Here is a 24,013-nt window from a genome sequence, read left to right as displayed (position 1 = left end):
CTTCCTTCTTCATTCATTCATTCATTCTCATTTTTTAAAAAGCTTGTTTTATCTTTGTATTCCATTCTTTCTTTCTTATTCATGTTTCCTGTCTGTCTCTCACATTTCTGGATTGTATAAAGAATATATTTATACGTGAAATAACCCTAGGGTCATACGTTTAGGACTGAGCATGGTTTATTAGAAATGTAAATACAATACAACCTGCTATGAGAGACCGCTCCTTCTGCTTACCAAAAGCAGTCTCTCAAGACAGGTGGTCTTCCATAAGAGGTGTGTGAAAATTGGCTGGTTTCCAGTGTCATTAGTTCGCTTTATGGAAGAAGAAAAAATGCCCATATTCACTGTACATGTATCATATCCTTTATTAATAAATCTTGTTAAATATTGCATGCATTCCTCCAAAAATAACTTTATAGAATAAAGATATACATCTATCAAACAATGTGAATTATTTATATTTAAACATCACATGAATATGTACATATAATAGTACATGTACATGTATATGATTTGTGAAATGAACAAAGGTAATATTTATCATATTCATAAGGTAACTTCACATGGCCACAACTTTTAGAGTTGTTTCAAATGTAACAAAAAAAACTGCAGATAGCTTTGACATATCTATTTCTTTAAGAAATCCATTATACTTCATTGTTGACATTTTTTACCCAGCTGTTTGGCCTGAGCATGTATCTCCTTTTCTGAGCAAAGAAGCAAAGGTTTGGGATTGTCATGTTGTAAAGCATATTCTTTAATCTCCTTTAAATGTTCTATAACTGTAGAATGTGAAATGACCTGAGCTAGAATTTCACAAGCAGATGACTCATTGTCTTTATCACTGTCCACAGTTGGAGAAATACCTGATTTACCTGACTGCTATTTTGCGAGCGGTCTCCGCTTTTTCACTTCATTCAAATTACAATAATATTTTCTTCCAGTGTTAGAATTTGTCTTTTTTTCATTGGCGGTTCTGCCATTGTTATTAGTGTAGATGTAATAATGACTAGATGTATTTCGGTTTTTATTAGGTTTTGGGGAAATGTGAAATAAATATATAATATGTACCAATGAATGAAACCAAAAAACATGATAACTCATCAAGAAACAATACATTTATTTTGAGTCATAGTTTAAATCACCAGCGTTATAGCTCGAAAAACGAAGGTTGCAACCATCTGCACCCAGGTAGACAGATGATGGCTTGGTGAAGCACTGTAACAAAAAAAAGGATTCCCAAAATGATTCTCACTTTCTAGTATTAAAGACAAAGAGCTAATTCACCCCCCCCCCCAGGTATTATGGATTAACTGGAAAGATAGTGTACTCAACCCTACACTGAAGCCCTTTCAAAAGATTTCTTACTGGGACATTAGGACTACCAGCATTGTGTGGGTTTTCACAAAGATAAAGATAAAATACAAACCTCTAAATTGACTGCGTATGTCCATCATTACTCCCTTTGATAAAAAAAATGGTTAATCTTACTGGCTATTCACATGACTTTGGCACTACAATGGCGGTTAGTGCCGTACATGTACTTTAGTCTGGTTTACTGCAGGTTACAAATGACACTAGTCAATTCTTTTAAAAAAATGCCTTATTAGAACAATCTTTACTATTGTGGTCTTTGTTACAAAGGATTAAATGATGGGTAGTGATGTTTATCTTGCTGTATGATTGTTCAGCTGTAGTGTTATTTATTGTGCACTTTGTTTGCATACTCTGTGTATACTGAGCTCTCATGTTTGCAAATGATTAGGTCAAGTTCAGTGGTGTTGATCGGTTTTTTTTTCTTCTTGCAATGTGGTCATTCATAGCAGTGTCAAAATGCATATTTTGCGAAGTCATCGCGGTCACTGGTCATGTTCAGCAGGTGGTCACTCATAACAGAGCATTTATGTAATAAAATATATCAGTGCATTACATTTGTGGTTGGAAATGACAGGTGGTCGTTCATAACAGTTTTTACTATACAAGTTTTATATCTATTTTAGAGTTTTGAGATCTTACATGATTTAATATTGATATACAATCTGGATATATGTGTGGGTGACTTGAATTTTAACAGAGTTTTAATAAAAAATTCAGTCCTATTGCTACGATGTCTGCAGTGTGTCAGTTTATAGTGATGTCTAGCACTGGGGCATCATGCCGCAGACATGTAGCATGATGTCCCACCAAGTCATTGTTATCCTGACACCAGGCCGACCAGTCCTAACACTAACCTCTTAATGCTGTTAACACTATGAGGTCATTTAACTGTTAATGCTGTATCTTTAGAATGTGTTACTTATGCAAATCATGAGGTCATTTAACTGTTAATGCTGTATCTTTAGAATTTGTTACCTATGCAAATCCCAATACTCTGAATGTTTTCTTGTTTTAAAAAGAGCTTGAGGATTATACACTTAAAATTTGTATGGAAAAAAAGATTAGAACATTACAAAGGCATAAAATGAGAAACAGCCTGATACGTATTTATTGCTCAGACAGAAAATTCCATAACATGTTCTGATTTTATTCTAACAGACTATTTAAGTGTGACCATAAATCAACATGCATAGATTGATGTACATTTTCTTACATTACTCCTGGTTGAATAATCTATCTCATGTAAACAACATTACCTAGAACAGTATGGGGAAAAAAGTACTCATTGATTGTCAACACAAAAATGGCTAAATGAACACTTACATCAGCATTTAAAAATTCATCAGATTTCGTTGAATATGTAGAATCCTTAACATCTACACTCAGAAATGTAGCAGTCAGTGAATAGATACCATATACACCTGCTTATAAGTCAAGTCCAGCTACAAACTGCACAAACCCAGGTATATAATTGAGTTGTGTACCTGCAGATCTGGGTATATGCACTTTGTAGTAATCAGTAGAAAAAAATGTAAGACCCTCACCTGCTGTTGCAGTAATAAATGGCACATATGGGTCTGTGCAGTTTGTGTTTAGTCTTGATTTATAGGCAGATGTGTCCAGTATTTGAAGTATGACTTATAAGCAAATGTATATGGTATTTTAAGTATGACTTATGAGCAGATGTATACATTATTTTAAGTATGACTTATAAGCAAAAGTATTCAGTATTTTAAGTGTGACATATAAGCAAATGTATACTGTATTTTAAGTATGACTTATAAGCAAATGTATACAGTATTTTAAGTATGACTAATAAGCAGATGTATACATTATTTTAAGTATGACTTATAAGCAAATGTATACAGTATTTTAAGTATGGCTTTTAAGCAAATGTATACTGTATTTTAAGTATGACTTATAAGCAAATTTATACAGTATTTTAAGTATGACTTATAAGCAAATGTATACAGTATTTTAAGTATGACTTATAAGCAAATGTATACATTATTTGAAGTATGACTTGTAAGCAAATGTATACAGTATTTTAAGTATGACTCAGTTAATTAAATCACATTTGTTTTCTCTAACAGAAATTTACTGTAGTTATAAATCACTAGAGATTTCCCAAACTTGTATATACTTCTTTTCACTTGTTTCATCCTGGTTTTAGTAGTACAGAATTGCTACTGCAGTTATTGAAATTATATAAGCATTGTAAAGGACTGCTACTGCATAAGTATAAGCATTTTTTCTTCTCATTATTTGAAAGTTGAAACTGCAAAATGTGCATTCTCATTGTAATGCTAGAATATACTTGGACCATAAGTGATGTTATATCAATGACATCTTAATGTAATGGTCACATCATTTCAAGCTGTACTGCTGGTGTTATCTCTACTTTCATATCAATGACATCTTAATGTAATGGTCACATCATTTCAAGCTGTACTGCTGGTGTTATCTCTACTTTCATATCAATGACATCTTATGGTAAGCTCATTTCTAGATGTACTGTCAGTATTGATTATGCTGTCATATCATTGACATCTTAAGGTAATAATCTCATCATTTCTAGCAATACTGTCAGTATTGATTATGCTGTCATATTATTGACATCTTACTGCAATGATCAGTGTAGATTATATATTTATATCAGTGGCATCCTAATGTAATAATCACATCATTTCAGACATACCCCAGTGTTGATTCTGCTGTCAGATCAATGAGATCTTGATGTAATGATCATTGTCGATTCTACTGTCATATAAATGACATCATAATGTAATGATGACATCATTTAAAGTTGTACTGTGTTATGTATATTAAATTTGCATTTTGTTATATTTTTAAATTCATTATATGCTATTTATAATTGTATTTTGGACTTTACCTTGTCCAAAATCATGTTCTTGTTGTTCCTGACTAGAGACTGATGATATTTTTATTTTGTAAACAAATAATACATAGATAATATTTCTCTAGGAGTGTGGGTTATATATTAGGATCATTATCAATAGAAGTAAACCTATTTATTGGGGTCTGATATGACTGAATTTTTTTAAAAGCTACATTAAAATCCAAATCACACAGTACACACACACATATTTATTTGGGTCTGGGTTTAGGACATTGGTATTCTCCATAAAATTACATAGCCTACCAGATGTTTACTACAGTCTTATTAGGAAAACAATATGCTTGATTCCTATTGTATTGTATATATTATAATTAGTATATGTAACATACTAAGCACATTAAGTACTGGGCTCAACCAGCTCAAGTAGATACACAAATCAATTTCTGGATTTTCTTTGGCCAACAAAAAATCTCCGGTATTGTCAGACTTCTTACTTTGTACACATTTTCCTTATAATTTTAGTAAGAGATTTTATCTTGTAAACAATTCAGAGTGTTCTAGAATGGAAAATTCCACTAAAAAGACAGTATTTCCAGAAAATACTAATTTTAACATAGGTGGGGTAGATGGGTTTATAAATCTTGTTAACTTGAGAAATTACTTGTGCCTGCAATATCAACTGATGCAAAATTCAGTCTTATTTTTGTGTTTTGTATTTCATTTGGGTGGAATTTATTTATTCAGATTATTTATTCACTGGTAATACAGAGTGCTCTTAAAGAATATTATTGACAGAAACATTAATTTGGAATGATAGTGAATTCTGACAAGGACTTCTTGGACTACATTATTATGAATAATTGGAAGCCTGTTAGTACATCATCACACTTCAGGGCACTGGTATATTAGTGTGTTAAAGAATACATGCACTGGATCTTATTTCAAACACCACTGGAATCTATTTAGAACTTTATACATTAGGACTGGTGATATAACTTTTTGGACTAATTGGTATTTAATTTGGAATAAAATTTTCACTTTGTATTCTAAGGAAATAAATTATTGTTGAATTTTAAAAAATTTCTGTTACTTAGTTTATGACCTTAGACTCACAGTCTCTGTCATTTTAGATTCTACTGTTACATCAGTGACATCTTAATTAATCTATAATTTCAAGCTGCCCTATCAGTGAAGATTCTACTGTCATATCAATGACACCATGATGTAATACTGATCAGTGTAAATTCTGCTGTAATATCAATAATATTTTTATGCAATGATCATGTCATCAGTCTATACTGTCAGTCTTGATTCTATAAAAGTGGTCATCGTTAACCTAAAGTTTCTTGTCACTCAGATCTATTGCTGCCTTGGGATGTTGTCAATTGTGGGAAGACTTCACCATGTGAATGCAGACATGCTGGGCTGGTGGCTGTGTGAGAGACAGCTTCCTTCTGGGGGACTAAATGGTTTGTATGATAAAAGACCATGCCTAGAGATATTAAAATTCTCATTGCCTCTATGACTTCCAAATCAATCATAGCCAGGCCATGAGTTACAGTCAAACATTTGTAATTGTATTCCTCAGGAAATAGTGACAAATTCTGCATTCCACTGACATTGACCTTTTATGAATATCTCACTGTCAGCTCTTTTATGAATATCTCGCCATCAGCTCTTTTGATGAATATCTCACCATCAGCTCTTTTGATGAACATCTCACCATTAGCTCTTTTGATGAATATCTCACCATCAGCTCTTTTGATAAATATCTCACCATCAGCTCTTTTGATGAATATCTCACCATCAACTCTTTTGATGAATATCTCACCATCAGCTCTGCAAGCCAAGGTAATGCAACTGAAGGTTTTCAAATACAGTTCTTCTGTAACAGTGAGTGAAAACTTGACTGGCCACAAGGCTGTATATGTGTATATGTAAATTATATATGTAAAGCTGTGTAACTGGGAGGCAGTAACATGAAAGGTACCTCAAGTTTTTCACATGATTCATTGCAGGAAAGAATGAAGATAAGTAAGTGATAATAACATTCATAATCAATTATTTTCATGGTCGAGGGATGTGTTTACCATTTTTTTTAAAAATCTCCAAGATTTGCACTCCGACTTTTAATTCAGCAATAATGTCAGTAAATATTTCTTCCAACTTAAGAACATTCCTCTGTATGGGTAAATAACTTGCTTGTGAAAATGTGTCCCATGTCCATCATGGCGTACGGCATCAGTTGAAACAAAAACATGTCCAACAAGCCTTGCTCACTACTGGGTTTTCACCTATTTCATATTTGTAAATTAAAAAGATTGAACAATGATGACTAAAATGTTTTTTATGAAGATAATAGAATTGGCCTTCAGATTTTATAAGCAACTGCAGAAAATAGGTGATGTGGCAATTCATATATACTGGCAGATTTGAATGTATGGATAAATGCTTAATGTCATGCAACTACACCTACATCATTTCAGTACAAATGTGAAATTTTGGGAATTATTAAAATATTTGGTCATACAGTCATTATTAAGTATCAATGGGGTTAATGATAACTGAGAAAAGCTTGGGAATTACATCTATTCACAGCTGTTGATAGGTTTTTGCTCATAAGAACAAAGGCCAGCTGAACTTATGGTTGGCTTTTTGTCAGTTGTCCATTTGTATGTCAACACTTGCTTGTAAACAATCTAAAAGCTGTATTTCTAATCAGATTAGTATGAAGGCTTATGTTATAAAGATCTCGGATGAGTTCAAGTATGTACGTCATCTGTGCATATTAATGCGGTGATCTTGCATATAATTAGATGAGCGTATGATCACTCTGGAGGCCATATTTATGATCAGAGATTGCTGAAATTTGGTGTCTGAATTTATGTCGTCAAGATCTCTGGTGATTTCATTTATGAGCAACATTAACAAATATCTATGAAGTGATTTTGCATGTAACTAATTGAGCTCGTAAACAGTCTAGAAGCCATATAAAATAATTATTTAGGCTTTTAAATTTATGTCATCAAGACCATAGATAAATTTGATTATGAGCAACATCTGCACATATTAAAGAGTTGATCATGAATGTGATTAACTGAATTTGTGAACACTGTGTAATGCACATTTCTGATCAGATTTAAATAAGACTAGGTTTTTAATCCTGGATCATCAAGACCTGGCAAGTTCATTTATGAGAGACATCAGCATATACTAATAAGGTGATCTTGCATCTGATTGCCTGAGCTTGTTAACACTATAGAGACCATGTTTTGGATTAGATTTTCATCAGATTTGGTATGTAAGCTTACATCACCAAGACTTCCAGTGAATTCATTTATGAGCAACATCAGTGTATATTAATGAGGTGATCTTGACCTGATTGGCGAAGCTTGTTACCATTCTTGAGGCAATATTTCTGATTTGATTTTAATAACATTTCCTTGCAAGTTTGTTTTATCAAGGTCTCTGATGATTTCTGTTGCAAGCAAAATCAGTACCTAATAATAGGGATCTGGGTGGAGATTAGACTCATAAGCTCTGGTCCTATGTCCAACACCATATAACCACTGAGACACTGCAATTCCTTTGGATGGAGATCTCATTGGTTTCAAAGTTAAGAGTCAGGGGTGGGGCCTTGGGCTGGGGATAAGGACATATGCAATAATCCATTCTGACTGCACATATTTAAATCTCTTGTAATACTAAGTAATTGTATGTGTGCTGAGGGTGGAGCTATGAACAGTTTCTAAGTTACGCACCTGGGCCTAGTCCCCATATGCTGAGAGGGATCCAGGGGAGAATGCCAGTTGTAGAAATGAGTTGTCTCTTTTATGTCAAGAAAGTGATTCTATATACATGAAACCAACATGAGTTGTCAGTGTAGCAACTAAGCGTTTCTTTCCCTCAAATCATATGTGAATTTGCATTTACAAGCTGACATTCCCACTCGGGCCTCTTGCTTCATGTAGTTTGAAGATGGTGAAGTTTATTTTCAGGTTTTTTTTCTCACAGGTAATTCAGTTCTAAGAACATTATATGGATGATGTTTATTAAGAAATTGTTTATGGAAGAATAGCCTAATGAAATGAAACACCTATATAGTAGATACTTGACTGTACCAAAACAATTATTTTTATATATGTAAGGAAGAAAGATTAGTCATTTCTAAATGGGATGACACTTTTTTCCCAGATCTTCTTATTACCATAATAAAATCATCTTTGCACAGTATCACAGGTAATTGATATACCTTTCAGGTCGACCAGAGAAGCTTCCTGATGTATGTTATTCCTGGTGGGTTTTAGCGTCATTAAAAATAATTGGGAAAATCCACTGGATAGACAAGGTAAGTTTCCTATTAGAGTTTTCACAGAAACATACTTAAAATACATACTTAGCCACAGCTCCTGTACTATTAGCCTGTGTTATTAATGAAATTAAATTCTGAATAACTTGGGGGGGGGGGTTCAGTGGTTTCATGTGTGCAGAAAGCATTTAAAGTTTGATCCACATGGTTGGCGTTTATGAGGGGATGTGGGGAGCAATGCAGCTTGTATTCAAGAAGAAATAACTGACAAAGGCATAGAGGCATCTAGTATTGCTTCAGAGAAAACAGTTTGGATTTTGGTGTCTCATTCATGAGTCCAGCAGTAAATTATCATCATTGTTTATCTGCACATGCTGTTTTGCAGGTCATTTGAATTTTGTACTGGTTGGAATTCATACCAAACGGACCACACTGTAGATCCAGAAATGTATAATGTGCTGACATATAAAGGTTTCTGCTGTCTGCCACCAGTCGTAGAACCTAAAGTGTAGTCTTCTATAATAAACATGCTTGCCGCTATGTGGTGATAAATGCCTAAAGTGTACTCTTCTATAATAAACATGCTTGCCACTATGTGGTGATAAATACCTAAAGTGTAGTCTTCTATAATAAACATGCTTGCCGCCATGTGGTGATAAATACCTAAGTGTAGTCTTCTATAATAAACATGCTTGCTGCTATGTGGTGATAAATACGGCTCTGCTTATGATTGCATTTCATGCTGGAAAGTACAGGATCATCTTAATTTCTATTTCAGGAAAAGCTGGTCCAGTTTATACTAGCATGTCAAGACGAGGAGACTGGAGGTTTTGCAGATCGGCCAGGTGATGTTGTTGATCCATTCCACACATTGTTTGGAATAACAGGACTATCTCTGTTAGGGGAACAAATTCTAAAGCCAGTTAACCCTGTGTTCTGTATGCCAGAAGAGACCATTAGAAAAGCAGGAATAAAACTGGAGCTTTTACCATAATGTTTTTGGTTTATGTCACATTCATTTAATGTGTATAATAGCAGCGGTTATGTCCCATTCATTGTTTATGTAAGAGAAGGTTAATAAAAGCCAGTTAAACATTGAACTTGCATGGAGTTAGAGATTAAGTTAAGATTTCATGGGTATGTATGTGGGAATATCAGTGAGCTACAAGAAAGGAATGTAGCAATTGCATCTTACTGCATTGATGTCTGGGTTAAAACCTGTCATGAAATTATGTACAAGTCACCTGAACTATTTCATGACATTTCGGAAAAACCACAATGAAAGATAATCTCAGTGAATTTTTAGTTGTAAGGCATTCTTTGCATTGAGAAAATGTCTTTGTTAGGGCATCACTCAAACTTGTATAATATCACATATAGCTAGGACCTGCCAGTTGTTGTTAATAAGTTGAAATGAAAATTTGCCTTTTGAAGATGATGTTATAAAGATAATTGTAGTCGTTCTTGTTGTCAGCTAGTCTATAGCACTGCATTTTTTTCTCTCAATAATAGCACAAACTAAAGATTATGGAAAGAAAAGTTGTTTCATTTACTGGCTTTTATTAACCTTCTCTATACTACTTGAAAATGTAGAATGCACTTTCATTTATTTTCTTTATTAAATTTTTGTAGACAGGATTGATTCATCTTTATAGTACTCTGAGTTGGGTAAATGCAATTAACTATATATACGTCCTTTTTTGTCTGTATATGTAGAGTGTGTGATGATACCACAGTTTTTAATGATGACAATGCTAAGGTTTTGTATGACTTTGTATGCAGAGTGTGTGATGATACCATAATCATTAATGTTGACAATGCTAAGATTTTGTATGACTTTGTATGCAGTGTGATGATACCATAATTATTGGTGTTGACAATGCTAAGATTTTATATGACTTTGTATGCAGAGTGTGTGACGATACCATACTTATTAATGTTGACATGGCTAAGATTTTATATGACTTTGTATGCATTGTGATGATACCATAATCATTAATGTTGACAATGCTAAGATTTTGTATGACTTTGTATGCAGAGTGTGTGATGATACCGTAATTATTGGTGTTGACAATGCTAAGATTTTATATGACTTTGTATGCAGAGTGTGTGACGATACCATACTTTTTAAAGTTGACATGGCTAAGATTTTATATGACTTTGTATGCAGAGTGTGCGATGATACCATAATTATTGGTGTTGACAATGCTACAGGTTTCTGTTACACTTTATTTGAAGTCCTATTACACACAACATTTTCATACAAGAGATAGTGTTCTGTCAGTCCTTTGTACTGCTTCTTGTCAGTGTAAATGAGTCATGCTGATTTAGTATTTAGGTAAGTAAAGTCATTCCATGTAAGTATGAATAGTATAGATGTATGTATACATGCATTGTATAATCCTCTGTAGCATGTTGTTAAAACCAACCAGGTGTAAGAAATGTCCGGTGCTTTCCATTTTGTTTTATAAAGGTGCCGTGATGAAAATAAATATATTTTAGGAACAAAATAAAGTAGCTTTTTACAGATGCAAAACATGAGTATAAATTATTGTTAATGATTTTGAAAACTACATTTAGCATGATTTTAATATTTCTCATTTTATCCAATGCTGAATGGAAGAAAAAAAAAGATTTTTTTGATGTCTGTTTAAACATATTTGATTACATTTTAAAAAGATGTATTTACAGTTTTTAACAAATTTTTGCTGAGTTGTAAAATGTGCTTAATTTATTTATAAAGTAGTGATAAAATCTAGGATCATTCATTGTTTAATTGTGACATTTTGTATCAAAATTTGCTTTCGTTTAAGCAAAGAAAGAAATAAAATGATACCAGTTATGTATTTTTATTCTTCATTTTGTACATACATCAAACAGCAACATAAGTAAGATATCTCGCACGCATTCTATAAATATCAAGGAGCACTATGAAGACTGTATAAAGAATATGTTTTTTAATATATCCCTTCTAATGAGTCCCGTCTGTTGATATTTCCTGGCTCTGAGAAAAGGATTATTAGAAACATGGCATTTACTAATTTTGTGTACTTTCTTTTGAAAATAAAAATAGTAAAGACATAGTGTGATGGGGATGGAAGCTAGCAGCAAAATAAATACATACATTAAATCCATTTTATACATTGTATATATTATATCACAAACTAACATTGGTAAGACACTGTAATACCAATATCCAGGGTATGATTGAAAGGGCAATAAAACCAACTTGGATTAAATGACATTCATTAATATAAATTCTTTTCAGTGGAATATGAAGATTTCTTGATATGTTTAACATCTTTAAGTATATCATATCATGATTAGATAGTCATTAATGACATTCATTCTCCATGCAATACAACAAAAACTGATAAATGAAGAAAAATTGCACACTTCACTTTCAAATGTTACATCCTATTGTTTTTCTGGGTTTTTTTTACCCATTTCAGACATTTCTTTGTATATTATCATGGAATAGGAAAGTGTTGACAAAGAAAGCAAACACTTGCCATAACTCAACTAGGATAAAAAAAAACTTGTCATAGCTTGCCAGATTTTACTAAAAGGTTCATTTTAAATTATTGCATTTCTTTGTTCAGTTGAAATGCAAATAAGACAAAGTTTCAAGCCTTCTGTAGCACATCTACTGATGGAAGTCTCAGTCTCAGACAGTAGTTTGTTTCTTGTATCCAACATATTCATCCCAGCCTTTCCTGCATGTCCGTACAATCCATTCATTTTCATCATCATCTGAAATTTAGGAAGTGGTAACTAGGCTACTTGCAAAGTATCTTATTCTGGTTTTTATTTCCAAAGACAACAACAATATTGCTATCACTCGTACCATTAAGGTAAACAAGGACCTATTCAGCTTGGTGACTAACTTTCACATGCAATTTTGTTTTCATTGCCTTAACCTCTTTCTCTTCTTTCCTTTTGATTTTTTTCTCTCACTATTTCATGCAGACAGATACTTAAGTTTTTGTCAATATATGGCAGGGAAAAAGAAAGTCTCTTGAAAACCTTATTACAAGAATTGTGGCATATTTGTTAAAAGATATTCTTTTAATACAAAGTATATTGCTGTGCATTTTCAAGTTCCTGTCGGTTTCTGTAGCAAATAAAATACCATCTTTACATCAATGACATGTAACTTAGCCCAGAATATCTAGACATAGTTTCAGACATTGAATGGTAAGGTTGCATTTATCTGCAATAAATGTTGTAATTGGCATGATAACAGTGTTACAAAGCCATTGGATTTGCCAGTATCTTTGTCTTTTAACTGTCAACTTTGGGTTATTGCTTCTGTTGTCTCTGACTTTTCATTAAAAAAATGCAGGACATTAAATTGGGCCTTCTGTCTTTCCATCTTTCTGTCTTTTCCACTTTACGTCCTTTCTGCACAAGAATTGTCTTATTGGATTTAAACCAAATTTTGTATGCAACTTGATATCGATTGGACCTTGGCAGATTTGGTCTGTGAGCTTTCTGAGTCATGCTTACCATCAGAGTCAGAGTTATATTCCCTGATTGTCAGATTCATCCCCTTACATTTCAACAAAGCACCTCTCTTAATTATTATTTGAGTTCAACCAAACTTGATGTTTGATATTACTGCTGGTTTCATTTTTTATTGTTTGATCTGCATCATTTAGCAGATTTGTGGAAAAACCCACTTTGTTTCCAAACACTGGAATTCAAGAAAATATTATTCAACTCTGTTCCAATATTATTTAAGCATAATTTGATATCAGCTTTCTGTGTCATTATTCAGTAGAGTTATATCCACTTAATAAATGCTTGACCAATATTTTGAATGCAGCTTTATCTTGATGAGACCTCACCTTTGTTTGATGTCAGTGTTCAGTGTTATTAGCATTGTACCATGTCACCAGTCAGCTAGACCTTTACTTTATAAAATTACATATCCTATATTCAATGAAAAGTTACAGAAATCAATTCATGGAATCTGCTTCTTTCATTTTTCCCTTACTTCCAAACAATTTTTCTTTCTTCAATAATTCACATCTCATTTGGTAGAAAGATTTACCTGGCAACATTTACCTGGTAACATGTATATGCACCATTAGGTTAGCATCAGGTTCAATGGTAATTAGTTGCTGTAGTACAGGATTCGATTGCAGGAGACATATCAAACATTGATTTTGGGAAATAATTGCATGGGCTTCTAATGGGCCTCTATAATGAGTGTAATAATGGGAAGGGGAGTATGGTTGCAGTGACTGCACAAGAAAACTATGCTGAATTAAGGATCTGGATTTTCACTTGTTTCTCATGAAGGGTTCTGAATTACTTTAAGCCAGAAGAATGATACTGAGTAAAAATAGTTGATTCCTAATGATTTCCACTAGGCAATAACCTTATACAACCATGCATTTTTTGCCACCAGTACGTGTTCCTAACAGAAACCCTAAGGAGAAAAAGTTCCTTAAAGGGCAACCAGTAATTTAACCAGTTCAGAGCCCTATTATCCAAAATGCACTTTTAAACTCACCAGCATTCCTGAGGAACTTAAGATTGTAATCCACAATAACTCTTGTCCTTGGATCATAAAAACCATCTCCACAATCATAACAGCCCTCAGGAATTTCTCTTGGTGGTACTCTATTTGTAAGCTGTGATCGACCTGAAACAATACACCAGAATGTCAGACATTGTGAATATATGCAGCAAAACACTGTAGGAGGAGATTTTATAACAAGAAATGTATCAAACAATATTCACATTTATCTGCAATATGTTGTCATTTTATATAAAATGTATGTCATACTGTAACACACAGCAACACATATCAACATGAACAAGAAACTAAGTCTTTTCTTTTGTACATGAAAGAGACTCAAACCCTGTTTATCAGACATTAAATTGATTACTTTCAATTAATTATCCTGTATGCAATGTGCTATTTAATAAAAACGGATTATATTATTCAACTTATGCTCTTTAATTAAAGAACAATGTCCAAAATGAGGTTATCAAGGGGAAATCTGCTGTTGATTAAATGTGTGACAAAAAGAACTTGCAACCACATGTGTCCGATAATGTTGCAAATAAATGTCAACCCAGTTTAATTTACTGGATAATGGAAAACAAAGTTATAACCCCCATACATGTTTAAAACTTAATATTACACATCAAGTTAATTCATTTTACTGAGAATGTGAAGTGTCTACATCAGGTCTTTAGATATATTGCAAAGTAATTATGAACTGTGGAGCACATCAGCTGTTTATATTGCTGCCTATTTAGAACAACTAAAGTAAATCCATGCAGTAGGATGGATAACTATCTATTATGATGATTATCTATTCAAACATCTTTTTTGATTACAGGTAAAACATCGCTTACTTTAAGTTCCAACTTGAATACTTTACATACTTTACTTTTCCATCGTCTTTAAAAAAATGCTGAAATTATTATAAATGTTTATATATATATATATATATATATATATATATATATATATATATATATATATATATCCAGAAAACAGGAAGGACAAGGTATTTAGGTTAATTACGATACGTGCGGTCTCATTCGCTAAAAGACATGAGATGTATATGAGTAATAACTACATTCTTTGTTTGACAAAGCCAATACTAGTACATTATATACATGTAGAAGGTTGCATAAAAATAATGATTCAGTCATAGGGCTTATATCTACCATAGTTTGCATCTGTTCTGGTTTAATACACAGTTCTAGTATTCATATTGACTGACCACATGAATCCATTTAAGATTATGTACATATTAATAATACTGTAATCACTGATTCTTTAAAATATGTATGAGTACTAACTATAATCTGCTTGGTATTAATTGAATCCATGATTTCCCAATCTTGTTACCATATTATGTGTCTGGGTAAAATAAAATAAAAATGTCTCCATAATCAAAAAAGTTTTAAAATATATTTAAAGTTCTAAGATCTCAAATTCTTTTGAATATTATAAAGCACAAAATCTTTATTGTATATGTACACTCTATATAGTTATGTAACAGGAAGTGTCAGGTGCATGGATGGCTCCGATGAATTTATCACCTGTTACCAAAAGATTAGGGCCCCGAGTGGCCGAGTGGTCTAAAGCGCTCTCCGTTACGGATCACTGCCATCTCACCTCTATCTGCGCCGGTTTGAGTCTCAGATTCAGCCAATGTGGGTATGTGAGAAAGCTTGCCAGTAGCTTCTCGTGGGTCGGTGGTTCTTCCCGGGGTTTTCCTGGGTTCTTCCTCCACCATTAACACTGGCCGCCATGTATAGCCTATCGTATGCTGAAAAATGGCGTTAAACCCCACAACAACAACAACAACAACCAAAAGATTAAAAGGTCGAATTAGGCACTCTTCATTTTGTCATTAGAATAAAAGTGCAATAGATACATGTAGGAAGTTGTATAAAACAAGTCAAATATGAGGCTTCTAGCTACTATAATTTGCAACAATGTGGGTTTAGCACACCTCATGACAAATTCTAGTATCCCTACAGGCTGACTACAGGTATCCATTTACGACAGTATACATTTCCCTAAGACTTTGGAATGCTTCACTTGATAAGGGGATTATACATGTTCCAGTGGGCACTACTGCCTGGTGTCGACATAGATGACATTGCTTGAAGTTGTGCAGATCTATTATTCTTTCTCCACTGGGAACTGTTCTCCTTTAGTTTTGTCTGATGGAGTAAAATACCTGAGTTTGTCTTTGGCTTAGGCATTATACCTTACCTGAGCCTTCTATGGCTTGGGAATACCTCACCTGACAAAGTGAGAATTAAAGCTGCCACAGAAGAAGGCAAGAACAGAATAGTAAAAGTTGACTTAGAAGGGCCTTTTTCAGAAAATGTACAAACTGTGCTTTGATTTAAAACGCATATCTCAAAACTTATATTTCAATATCACCCTGCTTTTAATACAAAATACAGTGATTGCCTAAATATCTCATTTCGTTGGAGATTCAGCTGAAGATGTGTAATTTGATCAGTTTGCAAACTGTCAGAGTCTGTTAAGTGAATTGAGTATGCTTACCTGCTGGTTTTAGACCATTACAAATTTCTGTGTAAAATCTTCTGTCATACCCATCACAATATTCCCAGTTTTCTTCTTCATATTTCAAACCATCTGCAAAAGTGTATTTCCCCTGAAAAAAAATTCCACTTATTTTGTATGGACAAAATGGAGTCGATGCTTATCTATCAGAACCATCAAGATCAACATTATTTTCTTAATGTGCTCTTTGTACTATTATATTTTATGGTCTTGAAATATACTACATCTATCTAAAAATTAATTTTAATTCCCTAAATAGATTCTAATGCAGTGGTTCATCACACTGACATCTCATAATATCTTGTAGCACCTTTGAGATAAAGTTATGCTTTAGAATTTTTTAATAGGTATTTGTCTGATATCAGAACACTAGCTCTGGGTTTTTATTTTAGTATTTTACAGAAGTTGTCCCCTGCTTTTCTCAGATTCTGAACATTTCATTTTAGGATTTAGGTATTTATCCTGTTAAAATGATGTAACATTTATGATAACTTATTTTTTACAACTTGATTTAGCTGGAAATGGCAGCCATTTTCTACAAAGGTAGGAGACAGTCATTGATGTTAATGTAATTTTATGTCTGTAAATATCATGAAGTACATTTGAATTACAGATATGTTGTGTAGTCTATTGCTTAGTCAAATAATTAAATGTACTATTTACCCACCACTAGTCATTGCCCAATCAGCATACTTGCATCCGTCTAATTTTGCTCATGCATGTTTTGCAAGTTAAATGTGTTAATATATGTGCATATAAATCCCAGCAACCAGATCTCTCTCACTGATACATAATCATGTGATTCTTCTTAAAAAGATAGAAAAATGTCCAATGCTTTATATACAACATGGAACATATGATTTTTACCATCAAAACTGGGACATTTTTATTTCAACAAATTATGGGTGATAAAAATCTATTTTACTATGTATTTGATAAATACCTGTCATTTGTAGTTGATTTGTGGTTGATTTCCAAGAAACACTGTATCAGAATCTTTACCATCAGAATGGGGACACACACATATACACAGTGTTAAAAATTATACAATCAAATTGGGGACATTAAATAAGTATGTCTTTTGATTCTAAATAAGGATCAATTCAATCTAAATACTGGTGTAATCTCACTTCATGCACATAGTTCCCATCCATATTAACAAAAAAACTGAAATTATTTTGACTTTTTATATTATGTTTGTTGTATATATAAATACAAATGTACGTCCAGGAGTTTGAAGAAATTCAATTGCCAGAATTGTGTGAAAATACAGAGATTGTGTACCTTTTTCTAAAGTGAAATAATCAAAGATCTGCATGCCAATCTTCAGTTAAAATAATTTTATTGGCAAGAATACGGTTTAGAATTTAAAATGTCCCATAAAATAACACATTTTTAACTTTTGTATACTAAACTTTGCCACTTTAGTGCAATCCCCTTCATCAGTAAGCCAATGCATCATAAGATCTCATTGATATGAAACACATCAAATTCTTTTTCCATGATGGCATGGTTTAGTTTTAGTGAGCTCAGGTCAGAGCCACATAAGTGTCCTGCCAAAGAGTCCCTATTAAAATTGAATTGTGTGGATTGATTGCGTGACTCCATGTGCAGTATTTATGAGAGGGAATGGAAAATCATACAGTGGAATGATTGAGAAGGGACTGTCCCGTTATCTGGAGATGCTTTTTAATCTTGCTGTGATGGTAAATATGGTGTAGAGTTACAGGCAAATAGAGACTTAAAATCATGATTTGACTGACTTAAGGTAGTGTAGGAAAAATAGTTCCTGGTATCTGGTGTTTGGGTTGTGACTTGTGTTTTATGGTAGTTAAGTACCATTGTTACATTAAGGAAATGTAATAAGGAGAAACCATGCAATTGCAAGATTGACAGGCAATTGTGATGCTGTGATGTAAATGTGTAATTGTGATATTGGTGGTCATGCATTAATTAGAGGAAAATAATTATAGTCTATTTTATTCATTCACTTAAGGGACCCCTTGCATGTAACAGTATTAATGTTCTGTCTTTCGCTTAGTGTATAAGCCAATTGTGAAGTAAAAGTTGCGTATTTGTGGTCATTGATGTGTGTGTGATTAGATTTTTAACATAGCTTTAACGATTTTTCAGTCATATTGCTATGATGTCTGCAGTGTGGCAGTTTATAGTGATGTCTAGCACTGGGGCATCATGCCGCAGACATGTAGTATGATGTCCCACCCAGCCACATTATCCTGACACCAGGCCAACCAGTCCTAACACTAACCTCTTGATGCTGAGCGCCAAGCGAGGCAGCTGTTAGTATCATTTTTGTAAGTCTTTGGTATGACTCAGCCAGGGATCAAACCCATGACCTCCCGCATCCGAGGCGGACGTTCTTACCACTAGGTCACAGGAGCAGTCCGTGGTCATCGATTGATTAGAAAACACTGTTTGACAACTGTTGTCATCAGGCCCTTAGAAATAGGGGAAAACAAAAGAAATCAAGCTAGCAAGAAGGAAGAAAGGCAGACAGAAGGAACAGGGCCAAGAGAGAGAGAGAGACAGACAGAATTTAAAAAGGTACTGACTAAACAAGGAAAGAATTAGAAATGTTTGATAACTTACATCAAACAAAATTTATATGATTGTTTTGTTTCACAGTATTTATATTTCAGCCAGCATGTACATTTAAGATACATCAAGAAACACTAAATATGGGATGAAAACTGAGAGAGAGAGAGAGAGAGAGAGAGAAAGAGAATATAAAAAGGTACTGACTAAATGAGAACAAAATGTAAAATATTTGATAATTTACCTCTGAGTCAAAAAAAAAAAAAATTTCTGATTGTTTTCTTTCACATAATTTATAATTCAGCCATCATGAACATTTATGATACATCGAGAAACACTAAACCTGAGTATAAAAACTTGTATTTTCAGTGTCATGACTGGTGCCATGTACAGGTACTTACAAAACTTCTTTTTATTTCCTAATGGTTCAAGCTTAACTTGTCGGATTTAACTCTAATGTGGTTAATTGGAGGAAAGAAATGGTATTATGCTTTGCTTACCATTTAGACTGTTCATTATTATGCTTCTAACCACATTTGAATGAACTAAAATCTATGTTGATATTTTTCAGTGTATTTTTTATCCAAATGTGAATGGCTCAGAGTCAAATAGAAGATAAAATATACATGCACAGATGAATTGCTATATTCTCTTGCCTAACATAAAAACCGTGCATAATATCTGCATGAAACCTTTTATTCAGTTTTCTTGTGTTCACGATCTAATTTGGCGAAATGTGTTATGAACATTGGACTACCCATTAATAAACACGTATATTGATATTGCTCTATGTGTTAAAAAAGAAAATATGTCATATATATTTGTCTATGTTTACATAAGCGATTTAAATCCTGTAAGCTCTTCTTGATGCCTTTTCCATTGTGTAATTCAGAAGCAAATTGGGCAAACCATCAGCAAAACAGTGTTAATTTTTGCTGTGTAAACGGTGATAAGGTTTTCCAACTAATGCACGCGAGGTTTTGAGTCGAGTGAGATGTGTATTGTTGTGTATAGCAATATCTGAAAAAATGCTGAATAAAATGGGGAAATGCTCAGATATGCTTATTTCAAGGTTTGTATCGTTAAGTTAGGTCTTGGCATTACACTGAAGCCAACATTACAAAATGGTGCTGTCCCCATTTTGAGGTATGTCCCTGGTCTGTAGGTGTGTTTTCACACTGAAGTCCCTGTTTTGCGCATTGTACACACACAAACACACAGAGTTATCAAGTGTCATCTAACTGGCGGTAATCCTAGAAGTACAGCTACTGAACATTAGCTGAGCTTTGCTTGAAGCTTTTTGATTTGTAATTCCCTCATGTTTTGTAATCTGCTTTGTGATTGGCTTATGCAGGAGGTATATATTTGACTGCTCCAAAAGGGAATTAAAAGCTGCATAAGCAGTCAGTTTGGTCAGCTTGCTTGCTGAAGGCAAGTCTCTCATCACTTGTGCAGCCCTATTGGATTATTTTGTCCTTGCTTCCCAAGTTTTAGTCCTTTACACTAAAAACAGTTGTTGCTTGGATTTCCTCTTTTGAAATTATTAGTGCACAAACTGTTCAAGTGGTTTATTAAGCCCTTTTCTCCCCATGTCTCATGTAAGTGTTTATTCAGGTTTGAGATAGTTTATGGGATGAAATTTGCAATGGATTCTCAATGGGACTTGTTTCTAACTTTTCCCTGGTCATATTTATGCTCCGAGTTATTTCACAATTATGTTGTTATAATAAAGTGCTTAAAACAATTTGCATATACCTTCAAAATAAGCAGTAAAACTACCCTTGATAGTTGTCTGTATTTGACCCCATACTTAGAACTGACCATTTCTATTCAGACATAAATTTAAATCAAAGTTGTGATTTAACAAGATATGAAATACATGTAAATCCAACCTGAGTAGAATGTACTCATTCTAATTATATAACAGTTTGACACAATATGAAATAATTATGTCCTGTTACATGATAATTAAAATAGGTGGAAATCAAGAAAATAGAGATCTCTTCAAATACTGAGATGTATATGTATGAAATAATTCAGTTCAGATTATAATACTGAATCTAATGTACCTTTTTTATAGTTCACTACAATGCATGATCACCAGTAATTAACAAAATATCCAAACCTCAATCGCTATTCCATTTTCCCATTTGGCTTCATATTTGCTTCCATTTGGAAAGAACAGTGTGCCCTTTCCATGAAACATTCCATCTTTCATTTCACCATCATATCTAGTCTCTGTAGGAAAAGTGTATTTTCCTTTACCTTCCATCCTAAAGGTATAAAAAGAAAGCACTTCATGATGTAGCAAGGTACACGTTTTGCTGACACTCAGCATTTTTAAGATTTTGTAAACGAAGATAGTCAAAAGTTTTAATCAGACCTTTCTAAAACGAATTGTGTTTTGCATATGCATGTGTTAATAAATCATTTAACAAGTCAAACTTTATGATAACATTTAATTCCAAAATTAACAAGTAACATTAAAGAATATGTATTTCTTTTAAAACTACAATTCAACTTAGTTATTAGTGATGGTCTTGACTCACAGTCATTTTGTGGAAATATGTACATTTTCCAAATATGAAGTGAAAGGGCCACTTATATATATATATATATATATATATATATATATATATATATATATATATATATATATATATATATATATATATATATATATATAATGATGCATGTATCTATTAAAAATTATTTTAATTACTGGTAGGAAAGTATATAAAATGCAAGCAGGGTCTTTTACACTTTTTGAAATACTATGCAAACTTGAATTTGCTAATGTTCAACTCATACAACTTTGAAGGGAACACTCGAATTGAGATGTCCTACTAAAAACCTGGACTTGTGTGTATTGCTGTAATCAAATTAGCTCTTTTGCACAGCAATTACCATGTTTATATGACCTTACTGAGTTTACCTAAAGGTCCCTTCCAGATATCAAACCCAAACACGCCAAAAATCCAAAATATCACTGAAAACGAGAGAGAGACAGACAGACAGACAGACAGCGAGAGAGACAGAGAGATGATGTTTGTACAGAAAGATAAATAAAATTAAAGTAAAATTGGAATATTATTTATTTTACAAGGATATGCTGAACTATATTTACCTTCCATTTTTGTAATCTCCATCGTAGTCGCTTCCTGTGTACTCCATGTTGGCGTATTGAATGTTGTCATAGGAATTGTAGACTGCTCCATTAACAAATATATTTTCTTTCTATAAGATGCTGTTGGTAAACCAGTCAACTTTGTGGTACGTCCTACTTTTATTACCACAACTTCGGTTCCGGAAATGGTCCGAATCAGGTCGCTTGCGGATAAGTAGCAGTATTTATTTGGTAAAATCAACACATACAAATGAAGCCTATTAAAGAACTTGTTATAATGACGTAAAACTGAAAAGATTACAAACACATGAACATGATAGTTGATGTAATTACAATCAAACAAAACCACATACACACTAAATAGTTCAACAAGACAGAAGTAGGTGGAAGACAAGACAATAAAACGTGGGAAATGGTGTTATTTTGGAAGAATAGATGCAATAAATTCATTTTAAAAAATATTATTTATTAAAAATAGGCAAGTATCCGAAATAAATAAAAGAGAAAAACATTTCTTCAGTAATTTCATCCAGTTCGGTTTAGTGAAACTTGTCTGTTTTAAGTACTCGGGCATCTTATTCTTTTATTACAGTACGATAAAAAAAAAACTTAAAAGGTTGTGCTATTTGCTCCAGCTAATAAAAAGTTATAATTGCTGTCTCTGGTATTCTAATGGTGATATTACTGATACACTAAGGACATGGCTTGACAAATTGGCTCGACCACGATTGCTTAGAATGTCATACAAAGGACTTAGCCTGAATTGTCTAACTAGGTTTTCCAATTTTACCGCCCTACTAACACCCCCAAAAAATCGCCGAGGCGCAAATAAAGAAACAATAAGCTTCTAGGGTTATAAAGTACTATCTATATTAATATTATTTAATTTAAACATATTTAATGCGAAGATGTATCAAAATTTAAGGGAAAATAAGTACGCCCTGAAACATGAACTGGATTGTTGACGAAGAAATGATGCAGCCATTCAAACGGGTAGAGGACATCTCTTTTGAACATATTAGACAACGAGACGCAAATTAAATAAGAAATAAATGAATAGATCGACAGGACATACAACTTCTCAACCTTTATTTTCTTTTGCCGATGTTAAGAAGAAACTATATCAAATCAACGGATAAAACGTAGAGGTTTTCAGTATTAGTACAAGTTAACAATAAACAACATGAATCGGAAATATTCACGGTGTGATTTCGATCCTAGGACACAATAGCCTGACACTGTAGTGTATGAGAAATGCCTTTACGGAATTCTAAGTGGCATCGTTATACCAGTTTTATGTTACATTATACTGTCCCCTCATGTGATACCAATTACACCTTATTCAATTTCTATTTCATATGATACCAATCTATGCTTATTCAATTTCTATTACATAGTATACCTTGCTCAATTTATTCAATTTATATCTCATATAATACCACTATAAACTTATTCAATTTCTATTTCATATTGTGTGTGTGTGTGTGTGTGTGTGTGTGTGTCTCTGTGTGTGTGTGTGTGTGTGTGTGTGTGATTGCGTGTGTGCGTGACTGCGTGTGTGATTTGTATTTTTAACGTAGTTTTAATAATTGTTCAGTCATATCGCTACCATGTCTGCAGTGTGTCAGTTTATAGTGATATCCAGCACGGAGGCATACTGTCGCAGACATGTAGCATCATGTCCCACCCAGTCACATTATCCTGACACTA

The 24,013-nt window shown here is 33.2% G+C and overlaps 2 protein-coding genes across 2 annotated transcripts in view; one reads left to right on the top strand and one right to left on the bottom strand.

Moving 5' to 3' along the window:
- LOC149778388 (geranylgeranyl transferase type-2 subunit beta-like) overlaps nt 1-11,388 on the top strand; it is a 39,115-nt gene extending 27,727 nt beyond the window's left edge. The window contains exons 8-10 of the mRNA XM_089938329.1: nt 5,595-5,706; nt 8,497-8,585; nt 9,325-11,388. Coding sequence (XP_089794455.1) covers nt 5,595-5,706; nt 8,497-8,585; nt 9,325-9,540 — 417 coding nt within the window. The 3' untranslated portion in view covers nt 9,541-11,388. The remainder of the gene's footprint in view (nt 1-5,594; nt 5,707-8,496; nt 8,586-9,324) is intronic.
- On the bottom strand, nt 11,382-22,376 carry LOC149778387 (MORN repeat-containing protein 5-like). The gene is made up of 5 exons (XM_089939215.1): nt 22,304-22,376; nt 21,302-21,449; nt 16,600-16,711; nt 14,068-14,199; nt 11,382-12,299 (listed from the first exon to the last, which is right to left on the bottom strand). Exons 1-5 carry the CDS (start codon nt 22,348-22,350, stop codon nt 12,214-12,216), a joined length of 525 nt encoding a protein of 174 aa, XP_089795341.1. The 5' UTR covers nt 22,351-22,376; the 3' UTR covers nt 11,382-12,213.
- Nucleotides 22,377-24,013: the final 1,637 nt, after the last annotated feature.

This window comes from Sinohyriopsis cumingii, chromosome 17 (assembly GCF_028554795.1).
Source record: "Sinohyriopsis cumingii isolate HCF-2022 chromosome 17, ASM2855479v2, whole genome shotgun sequence".
Lineage (NCBI taxonomy): Eukaryota > Metazoa > Mollusca > Bivalvia > Unionida > Unionidae > Sinohyriopsis > Sinohyriopsis cumingii.
This window is presented reverse-complemented; position numbering and strand designations above follow the sequence as displayed.

Excerpts from the sequence above, each read along its gene's own strand:
- LOC149778387 (XM_089939215.1), bottom strand. The coding sequence starts at position 22,350 with ATGGAGTACACAGGAAGCGACTACGATGGAGATTACAAAAATGGAAG. Across the intron at positions 16,712-21,301 it reads AAAATGGAATAGCGATTGAG|GGGAAATACACTTTTGCAGA; the intron begins GTTTGGATATTT and ends ATTTTTTTTCAG. Across the intron at positions 14,200-16,599 it reads TAATGGTCTAAAACCAGCAG|GTCGATCACAGCTTACAAAT; the intron begins GTAAGCATACTC and ends GTATTGTTTCAG.